Here is a 12142-nt window from a genome sequence, read left to right as displayed (position 1 = left end):
TTTTTGGGGTCGATGAACTGTTGAACACTGGAGTCGATGTAAACGTCTTAAGCCTTCCTCTGAAATTTCTGGCCTTGTGCCAAAATTTGAAACCATTATTATTATTATTATTATTATTATCATTGATTTGACACAGGTTTGTTCTTATTCCTGGCAGAATTTATGTAGGTAGCAGGTTACTACCTGTTAGGTATTCACAAGCTTCCAAAAGTCTTTCAAGTACTTAAGACCCTCCTGATAATCTTTCCTGCCCCTAAGAGGCAAACTTTCTGTGGAAACTCTACAAGACATTCTATTCCAATCTCCTTCAACCATATGTCTATATCTTTAGAGTTCCTAATGTATGAATTACTACTGGTACAATCATTACAGTTTTATCATTATTCTTCTTATTCTTATTATTATTAAAGAGTTTCTGAAGGCGGCGAGCAGGCAGCATCGTTAGCCTGCTGGGCGAAATACTTAGCGGTATTTTGTCTGCTGCTACGTTCTGAGTTCAAATTCTGCCAAGGTCGACTTTGTCTTCCATCCTTTCGGGGTCGATAAATTAAGTACCAGTTACACACTGGGGTCGATGTAATCGAGTGGTCCCCTCCCCACAAATTTCAGGCCTTGTGCCTATAGTAGAAAGAGTTATTAAAGAGTTCCTTGGTATTATCTTTCCCCCGTATGCTTTCGCTACACCAAAGTGCACAGTTCTGTGAGCTTTGTAGTGTTGTATTTTGTTCTTTCCATCGTATTGAAATTAATATGTGTACAATACCTAGTAGTATTCTTGGAGTTTTGGTTAGCCTCCGCTGGTGCTACTACCAGAGCCGTCAATCATATAGGAACTGATAGCATTATGAAAGAGATACAATACAAAATACTCTGAATGTTCAACTGCACAACACATAGCAAGTCGTACAGCGTAACTCCAGACTAAAATGATATACGGCATGTTCAGATTGTAGGGTGTGATAAAGAATCTACCATTTTGAAGGTTCATAGCTGTTTGAAATTGACAAAAAGACTCCTGTATTCCTCGATGAATCATTGGATCATCACCAAAAACTTCGTCGTTAGGCAATGGGAAAAGCGTAAATCAGCCTCGCAGAGATAATTTTCCATAGCCAGAAATCACATACAATTCGTGTCAAATGGATTGGTTCAAGAAGTATGAGGAGTACTTAAAATAAACTGAACTCGTAGCTGAAACCGAGATTGCCGAGAACTTATGAGTAATCAATAGCGGAGGGTTATTAGTGAGAAAGGAAGAGACAAATAAATGTAATGCACATATTTTCCTAACCTTGAAGAAATTGGATTGCTGGCTTTGAGCGATACTCTCTTAAAATAAATATTGATATCCTGTTAGATGCGTAGCTATATATACTTACCACATAGAAAAACGAGATCGCATTATATTTATGCTTAAGAGCAGTGACAGCTTAAACTAAAGGAAATTGTTAAACTTTATGAATAAAAACCAGATTACGGATTCTGTTAACCAAAAGCTTACCTTCCTTCTTTAGGGTACTTGTTTTGTAAAGAATACTTACCGGTTTTTTTATTTAGAAGTTTATTGAAAAGGTGATCATGATCTGTACCAATCCACTTCGTGACATATTCGTGAAAGTAGTTAATTATTTCATAATCATTTATCTGCTTCGATATATTACTTCGTACCAGTGAGAATGATTCGTTCAGTATCGTGATAAAAACACTAAATAGAATAAAATTAACTAGCATAGTACACGAGAAGAAATACATTGGTCCCAGGATGCGGTTGACTGCTTGCACTGATTCATATTGGTACTGTCCCAAGATAGACATAAACAGAGTCATTATACTTATCGAAATGCTTGAATAGCTCGTGATAACTTTCCCGAATAAGAGGTAACCAACGCATGCATAAGAGAAAAACAGCACAGCAAAAACGAATGAGAAAGCAAACAAGTCTTTAGATGATTGCCGGAGAGTCTGCGACAGCATGGACATTCTTCGATTGAAGCGTAACAGGTGAATCACGTTCAAAATCGTGAGGAAGACGGCCAAGGCGAGGAATATTGTAAAGACGTCGCTCCAGAAAGAAAGTTGCTGGAAATTGTAGAAATCTCCTGTTGAAATAAATACAAGAGAAATAACAACAACAATAATAATAATAATAATAATAAATGCTTTTTAATTGATGCATCAATACCAGCAGATGATAATGTTTCTCCAAAAGAAACGGGGAAACTTTCAAAATACAAAGTTCTGGAAATAGAGGTAACTCGAATGTGGAGCCTAAAAACAGAAACAATTCCTATTATGGTAGGTGCATTAGATATGGCAAAAAATATTTAGACAAATACATAACAAAAACACCAAGACTAACAAGTATAACATACAGAAAATAGCAATACTAGGCACTGCACACATCCTACATAGAACACTTTCAATACAATAAAAATAAGAGCATTACAACAAAGATGGCACATACGCAAGGCACATAGAACTGTGCTCGGTAGTGCAGTGAAAATATGTGATAAAAGTGCTCAACTGTCACTTATTTTTATCGACTTCGGAAAAGATGGAAGGCAAAGAAGACCTCGGCAGAATTTGAACTCAGAACGTAAAGACGGACGAAATGCTGCTAAGCATTTTGCCCAGCGGCATGTTAACGATTCAGCCAGCTACTACTACTACTACTACTACTACTACTACTACTACTACTACTACTACTACTACTACTACTACTACTACTTTGTTGTTGGCATCCTTTTGTCTCAGAAGACAATGGAGTTGTGCATAAACTAATCCAGTCTGGTTTTTACATTTCTTGTCCTCTCCAGTTTTGCGCAGGCCTGGGCTAGATGCAAGGAAATCCTGGGTAGCCCAATCGTCAGGATTCCTCTTTCGACCTTGCTGACGTAATAATAATAATAATAATAATAATACCCTTGCAGTGTTAACGTGGGAGAACTTCAGAAAATAGTGTTGCTAGGTTCCGCACACATTTTATGCCGTGTACTCCCCATGAGATGAGGACCTACTGTGACCCTAGGGTCAAGGGATGACCCCGGTTCAACAGAAGACAACGGACTATATTTTGTTTTAAGAATAATAATAATAATAATGGCGATGACGATAATAATGATAATACATTATAAGAACCACAATTACAATAATATAGATAATTATGATGATGATTTGAAAATCATTGTGCTGGGATTCTGAGAGAGAATTAGGATAAAGGAAACTAAAGTAGTAATAAAGAAATAACGGTAAAATGGTTTCCAGCTGCACAGAGTATGTTGATTATATCGGTTGACTGTAAGTCACTAAGTCAAGAGATGTGTTAAGTTATCAAACACAACTAGAATAACATCTTTTTCTGCAAATCGGAAAGAGTTTTTCAGCACTCTGCAAAGTAGTACCCAGGAAACAGTTTCTCCAAAATGGTAGCAAGGCCAAATCTTTTTGGTCAGAAATATAAACACATCACAACAATAATAGTGACTGGATGTCTTTCAGAAGAAAACTTATGCATACACCCAAGCAAGAGAAGACAGTGACATCAAATGAAAAACAAACAAAGTATGCTCAATAGAAAAGGTTTTGTATTTGATGGTTTATAGGGATAAAGGAGGGAGCGACGCGAATTGTGTTACTCTCAGGAATATATGGCTGGAATTATATATTCATATCGACTTATGGAATGAAGAATAAGACTGTTTAAGCGAAGGTGTTTCTCTTCTTCATTTTACTGTACCTAAATTCTCAAGTCACAAGTAACCGGCATTAATTACGGATCATAAATGCCTCAGTGCATCTGATATTAGTGATTAGTGTAATCAGAGTGCAGAGGAGAAAGCTTAAGTTCAGTTTCACCACAGTAGACTGTAATTCGAATACACACACACACAAAATTATATCGAGTAACTGATTAGGAAATAGTAACTGTCACACTCCATTGTTACTTGTATCTACAATGCACTGGTTCACATTGGTCAAGGCTGGTTATATTATTGAAATGTATATGCATGCATGTCTATGTCTCAGATTTACAACCCATCAAGATGACATATATCCAGTTGTATATGGTATGGTTTTAGTAAACTAGTTTTTTTTTCTCTCCTTTCTCTCCCCCTTTCTCTCTCTTTCTCTTTCACACACACACACACATCGGTGTGCATCTTTTCGGCAATATGTTAGTGACAAAAAAATAAAATAGAAACGACGACACACCTCTTAATTTCTTTACGGTCTTTATAGCCGAAATGGTGAATAGATGGCGCATCACATACGTGGTTGTTGCTATGATAGAGAAACACAAGTTGAGTATCTGAAGGACGTTCCAGAAATCACTGAAACACTTCCTTTGCAAGTGTCGAACCGTCTGGATTTTCTGCTCGATGAAAATGATAATGAAAATGACACAAATAATTTCCACAACCAAAATGAAAATCCCGTAATTGCCAGTATACGGATATAATCGAAAAGTGTTTATAATCACGTTAGACGCCATTCCACCCAAGGTCGGAGTTTCAAACATCACCGTGACTGTAGTAAACATGTTGATATTGGGATTGTACAGAGTGAATTCGACAAATATTGCTCTTGTATTATTATCAAGCCAACGTAACTTTATCAGTTCATCAAGTGCTGCCATGGCTCTACTTGGACTTCCAGTCAGATCTTTACAATAACCATTACTACTATAGACAGCCTTTTCTCCTACAATGGGAATTCCGCCAATTTCAGTATAGTGTCGATATCGCCAACCGGAATTTAATGGCAATTTTATTGGTTTGTCTCCGTGTTGTAATTCCTTCCAGCTTGTAGTATAATTTGTCGTATCTTCGGTGTGAAATGAATAATCACGATTGCAATTTTCTCTGGTAGTATAGAATTTTGAGAGAGTATGGCATTTTCCTAAATAAATAGAAAAAAAAGTTAATATTAAATGAACGGCTGGTGTCTAAATACAGAAGAATATGTTACAGTATTTAATCATATTACACCAATTTCAATCATATCAAAAGTTTGTATTGTAGCCGATTAAATTCAATGTATAATCACTAAAAACTGACATTTTAAATAAAACCCGATTAAGTTGACCTGTTAAAATAGAAACCGATTAAGTTGACCTGTTGACCTGTTAAAATAGAAACCAAAATGTAAAATAAACTATGACTGAATTGGTAGAATGTATACAATGTCCGACTAAATACTCCGAAGTAATCAGGTTTGTCTCTCGCTGTATTCTAAATTCTTACAAGGCGAGTTGAATTTTCTATTGTTTATAGCAACAATTGTACTTGACAATGCTACCTACATACAGCTAGGAAGATCGAAAATATTGTGGTTAATTGTCCCATTGACCATGAGTACAACACAGTAGCGGTGATATGGTCATACTGGATGAATTACATACGCCCCGATTGATGTCCGATACCATATCGATTCCATCACTACTAGCTCTTTCAAGATTTAAAACATTTTGGTCAAAATTTAGAATCTTACCTGCACGAACACGCAGCTGTCTCAAACGCACCGGTCCCACACGGTATCCTGCTCCACAGGATAGCATTTGGAAGTCTTGCGGAGTAGCATTCTTACCGTTCGCCAAAGTTGATGTATAGGTCTGTGGTACAACGACTCCTTTGGCCCATTTCCAGAACTGAGCATATCGAATGACCTAAAATTAATGGTGATATATATATATATATTATATATATATATATATATATATATATATATATATATATATATATATTATATATATATATATATATATATATATATATATATCTAATAATATTTTATAATATTTTACTATAAAATTGGATTTAATCCTAAATCTGATTTTTTCCCTGTAAATTTGGATTTATTCCCTAATATTTATTATTATTATTATATATATAATATATATATATATATAATATATATATATATATATAGATATATATATATATATATATACATATATATATATATATACATATATATATATATATATATATATATATATATATATATATATATATTATATATATTATATATATATATATATATATATATATTATATATATATATATATATATATATATATATATATGTGTATTCATATATATTTAATTAGAGGATATGTTAACCTCGTGAAAGGATGGTTGCATCCAAGGAAATACAGGTTCAACACCTAGCATTGTTGGGGAATGAAATTCCCTTAAAACAATAGGTATATATGAAGCATATAGTTAAAAGAAGAAAAGAAAATGGAGATAAGAAGTTAACAATTATTATTAATAAATTGGTCATCTTCGCTTCTTACAGTCGTTTCATTTAATTCTCAATAATTTACTTACAAATTTGTACATTAAATTTGCATTTATGTGAAATGAGCATAATTTCATCAGAGGAAAAAAAAAAGATGTACCTTCAGATGTTATATGCAGACTGTGTCAATTCATTTCAGCTGACAAGTCCGCATATAACATCTCAAGGTACATCATTTTTTTTTCCTCTGATGAAATTATGCTCATGTCACATAAATGTAAATCTAATGTACAAATTTGTAATTAAATTATTGAGTATTAATTGAAACGTCTGTACGAAGCGAAGATGACGAATTTGTTAAAAATAAATAATTAACTTCCTTATCTCCATTTCCTTTTCTTCTTTTAACAATACCTACACACATACACACACACATATACATACACACACATATACATACACCCTCCCCATTTATGCGTATATGAATCAAAGTATACAGTATTATATAGCCATTTCAACCGATCTTACCAGTCGGTTTCGTACTGGATATTAAATAATCGGATATTATAACAACACGGTTAAGTAATACCACGTGCTCTTCGGTAATATATATATATATATCGAAAGCACCCTTCAATGGAATTAACCAGTGTTGTTGCTTTCAACAAGAAAATACAATTGCTTCATATTTTCTCTAGTCATGACTACCGTCTCAATATAACCCCCCAAAATCGCCCTAACCGTTGAGTTTGCTTATAACTGAAGACCTCTCCTGGTGAAATCATGTCTCTAACATAGTAAGAGCTACATCATAAATGTGAGAAAATGCTTCATCCCCAACAATTATTGGCCTTCTAAAAGCTTAAATGAGATCCACTTCGGAATGTTTCTCTCACATCAGGGGCGATGCAGCAGCAGCACATATAGACATCCCAAACAACATCGGGAAAAGGGCCACTGATTGGTATAGATTCACTTAAAGACATAGCATTGTCTCTTCTCTCTGCCATTCTTATTGTTGCTATAATAGTCTTTGATGTTGACTTACAAATGTTCAAAAGGAACGTTAATTACACCGATCATAAGAGAGGCAGCCCTTTGACTCTTCCTCCAGACCCTAACCATTCTTCTCTCTCTTTACACGCACACACACACGCACATGCGAGCGCGCGAACTTGTCATCATTTATTTTGCCCAGGGTACTTATAAAAGTCGTCACCAATAGCTGCTTCTTCTAACGTGTCCCTTCGTTACACACAGCATCCAAAAGCGATTGAGATTATGAAACGATTTTGTTTGTGCAGTTCTGTATGTTGTTTTGGAAACCATCTTGCACAAACTTTACTAAAGCCGAGTTTATTGTGAATGATGTCATTGATGGAATCAGAACTAATTTGTATATTATTTGCTACGTTATCAATAGTCAGACTCACCCTCGTACACTCATGCGCGTGCACACTCACACTCATACCCACAGAAGCACATACATACATGCAAGCATGCATGCATACATACATACATACATACAGACAGACAGACATACATAAGGGATGCACAAAAGGGATAGTGATGCAGGAAAAGCAGTTAAATGTGACAACCGATGAAGACTTTGTGGACTTAACACCGAAGATATCTCACACATCATAAGCAGTTGTCCGAAAATGTCATCACGGTATTATCTATCGATGATACATGATGTTGTAGTCAGGACACTGTATAACGAGATCCGTTGAAAGGGTAACTGCGAGGACTAAGAAATAAGAACCGACAATATGGTGGAAACCATAGCCACTCATAATAAAAAGGAGTACCGGTGGAATGTCCCAGCGAAAACCCCAATAAAATGTAGACACAATAGACCTGATATAATAATTTGAAATGAAGAAGAGAAACAGTGTACAGTTGTGGAAATAAACTGCACAGCGGATGTTAACATAAAGCTGAAGATCAGTGAAAAAGAGATCACTTATGCTGAACTATTGAGAAATCTGCTGTTACTCTACCCATATTACAAGTTCAGGTTTATACCTGTAACTATTGGGACACTGGGATATGTAACACACTGCCTACTTTCCAGAAGTGTATAATTTAAGTATATATGAGCCATGTCTAGATATGCAAATATATGCATGAGAAGACATACACAAAACAAAACATACAAACCTGCACGTATACATACATACATACATACATACATACATACATACATACATACATGCATATTTATACTCCTGAGCGCCATACTAATACAATTGTTTGTTTGTATTCCACCTGCCTTCGTCTTTTGTTTATTTTCATAAAGCTTCCCGTTACATACAAAATTACCCTGTTGATGTTGAAATTCCAGTGAAGGAGCCTTGGGCCTTTCTCTATTGGCAAGAAATCTTGAAATAAAACTGAATAATGACATACATACATACATACATACATACATACATACATACATACATACATCATACATACATACATAAACGTTTATATAAGGTGAAGTGGCAGAGTTGGTACAGAGTGAGAATACTTTGCGATATCAGTTCCAGCTCCTTGGCTCTGAATTCAAACAGATCCATATCACATTGGACTCGTCTAATGTGATGACAACATTGGACTTGTCCAATGTCGCCATCAGTGCAGGATGTGTTCGTGTGTCCAGCGTTTTGATGTTCGACACTTGTGCAACTATTTTCGAAATTTTCGGTTCTTTTGTAGAGAGCCTGTAGCAACAAAACAGGGTCCCCATATTCTGCTGAAAGCCTTCGATGGATTTTGACCTTTGATAGACATTTAACTTTCTTAAAACGGATCACTGGATAATGCTCTTCTTTGAAGAAACTCGAAAGCAGACAGGCCGCATTTAACGTAATAACAGTGACGACATGAATGACGTTTGAAGTGCAGACCTGCACAGTAATGAAGTGATGGAAGTAATGTCACGCGATGCGCGTGCAGCGAATTTTCCCGCCAATAGCAAAAATGGAAAAAGATAATTAATGATTCCTTTTTGTACCTTCATTTTTTTTCTCTGTCTGTTTCTCTCTCTCTCTCTCCCCCTGTCTGTCTACCTCTCTCTCTCTCTCTCTCTCCCTCTGTCTGTCTGCCGCTCTCTCTCTCTCTCTCTCTCTCTCTCTCTCTCTCTCTCTCTCTCTCACACACACAGGCGAACTGATAGGGTTGTTAGATCGTCGGACAGAAAACCTTGCAATATTCGTTCTAGTCTCTGGTCTCGGAGTTCAAATTTTTACAAGACCAACTCTGTTTTACACCCTTCCTGGGACGATAAATAAACTACTCATCTATCACTAAAGTAGATTCTTCTTCTTCTTCTTCTTCTTCTTCTTCTTCTTCTTCACTTTATCTCTCACCTCTCTTCCTATGTCTCTAGTTCAGGAAGAAAAACTATTGTGACCATACTTGGTGAGAGGTGTGCGACAGCGCGCTTCTATAGCTCAATTAGGATTTGAGGGCTCAAAGAAGAAAGAGTATATATATATTGCTACTATGCCACTTGTAAACTGAAGCGTACGCAACTTTTCGAAATTTTGTACTCCTACATTTTGTACATTTCGTATTTGTAATCTTGTGGAAAAGTTCAGAAAGTAGCACACAATGTCAGCTCAGAAACGCAAGCGGACCGAGTTTACGCTGAAGGAAAAGAAGGAGATTATCGATGCTGCGAAAAACGTTATTGTCGGGCCCCTCGTATCATTAGTAATATCTGATACAAGTTACCTCCCCTTGTATTGTCCGACATGTTTCACTCTAGAAGAAATAGCAAAGGAGGTAATGCATAACAAAGAGCCGGTGGAAAGTGAAGACGACGAGGTAATTGTGGAAGAGGAATTAGTTTCGTTTGCAGATGCCCAGAGAGCATGAAGCACTATCCGAAAGTTTATGCAGCAGCAGACCAGCGGAAAACCCAGTGTCATGCAGGCGTGTGATAGGCTAGACAACGAAATGAATGAAATCCGCCGAAAGAAGATGCGTCAGCCGACAATTTTTGAGAGCTTCGGGATTAATTAAAAGCAATCTGAACTTAATAAACTTGGATGTCTTCTTTTTACCATTGCATTGAACTTCTTATTGGCCTTACTTCCTACCCTATGAATTTTTATTCGTATGTTCAGTAAATTTTTGGTTATGTAGTGTTTAGATAACAGACCCTCGGTACTATGCCACTCTCGGTACTATGCCACTTTGGCCCAGTCCCGCAGGGTGGCATAGTAGCGAGTGTTGACTGTATATCAAGTAAATCACTGATAAACTGCAGGAAGATCATAGGTTCAGCGACATATGCCTGGGGTGCTTCTATATTGGTTTCAAAAATGTCAAAAGACAGTCTGTTGACGATAACTTTCAAACATCTCGTTAGAAATGATCTGATGGCGGAAAAGACTCTACAATGTACGCCAAAGTTGGTCATTTTATACTCTCCAGCAATCCTCTGAGATATCTCATCGGTTTATGCACTATCACTTTTTCATGTTCAATAAGGGAAGTGAGTTGGCAGAGTCGTCAGAATTTCTGACAAAATACTTTTCCATAAATAGTTTCAGTTCTTTATGTTCTGCGTTCATATCCCACCGAGCCAATTTATTCAACTATATTCTCTTCTTAAACTAATGTTTTAGTGCCTATATTAGAAACGAGTATTTACAGCAGTTGTTAGACGAATAAGCTGTATAAATGAGAACCAAGGTTTTAAATGTCATTTGTCAATGAAAGCATCACATTGTATTAACCCTTTAACTGCGAAATTAAATTTCATGGTTATTCCAGAAATGATGTTAAATGTCTACAAAAAAAAAAGAAAAAAGATTTGGTATTTGCTGGAAGTCACGTTGCTCGATAAACTTGACAGATTTCAAAAAAAAAAAAAAAATAGTTGTAAATGTGACAAACCTCAATAAAAAGTAGTTTGGTATATAAAACTGTTTTCTGCAGTTACCGGTAATGAAGTTTTAAAGGTTATATCTGCTTTTTGCAGTAAAAGAGTTAAACTGTTATTACTTACTACAATTACTAGCCACATTAGTGACTGTTAAGAGGTGAAGTAGCTAAGTGTTAGGCTATTAGCTTCTTACAGATTCAATGTAGGTGTTTCATTGTGTCTTTAGAAAGAATATTTTATTTTACTTGAAAGATATTATTAAAAGATTAAGTTCTAGCTCATTTGGGAAAGTTATTCGCAAAAAGCTGGACTGTCAACTTTTTCTAAAAGGTAAAAATATTTTTCATCGGTTTATAACAGCATGAAGCTGGAGCTAAAAACTGTATTCTACTAACCCTATTGTTCACAAAGAAAAAAGATAGAAAAAAATTAAGCAACGTCATTTCACATGTCGAACAATTCTGAACTATGCCCCACTATAAAAAAAGTGTCTTGTGAAAAAATTTACTTTGAAAAATAATTTCAGACGGGGTAAGCGGAACTAGGTAGAGTGATAAGAAATGCATCTCTTTCTATGTTCAAATCATACCAGAGTTATTAAAAATTTTCAGCATTCTAGCGTAAAAAAATATGCGTCATTAGTATTCAATCAATAATACATCTACTTCATCCATAGAATGCTTAGTCAATAAATAAATCAATATGTAAAATAAACTACAGTAGTTTCACACCTTCGGTAAGTGTTTCGCTTGAAGAACATTGAGCAATGTGTCTTTGATAATGTACGAACGCGGATCTCGGTTGTTACTTGCCAAAATAATTAGGAGAACCAAATAGGTTAGGTAAAAACACATGTCTTTAATTAGCTGTTTCATCTTTATGTCCGTTAGTCGATTCTGGCGTAGTTTTTCCAGTGCTTCTTTATTTGGAGTATAAATTGGTGTCGCATTTATCGACTCTGAAAATAGAAAGAGAATGCGAAGATGAATAAAAGTTTAACATTTTTCTTCCAAA

The 12142-nt window shown here is 35.6% G+C and overlaps 1 protein-coding gene across 1 annotated transcript in view; it reads right to left on the bottom strand.

Annotated features, from left to right (window-relative positions):
* The window catches only part of LOC115209491 (mucin-17-like), a 178771-nt gene that overhangs the window by 2464 nt on the left and 164165 nt on the right, over positions 1-12142 (bottom strand). The window contains exons 33-36 of the mRNA XM_036501104.1: positions 11860-12086; positions 5491-5665; positions 4213-4899; positions 1542-2099 (exon numbers count right to left, since the gene is read on the bottom strand). Coding sequence (XP_036356997.1) covers positions 1542-2099; positions 4213-4899; positions 5491-5665; positions 11860-12086 — 1647 coding nt within the window. The remainder of the gene's footprint in view (positions 1-1541; positions 2100-4212; positions 4900-5490; positions 5666-11859; positions 12087-12142) is intronic.

This window comes from Octopus sinensis, linkage group LG3, assembly GCF_006345805.1.
Source record: "Octopus sinensis linkage group LG3, ASM634580v1, whole genome shotgun sequence".
Lineage (NCBI taxonomy): Eukaryota > Metazoa > Mollusca > Cephalopoda > Octopoda > Octopodidae > Octopus > Octopus sinensis.
This window is presented reverse-complemented; position numbering and strand designations above follow the sequence as displayed.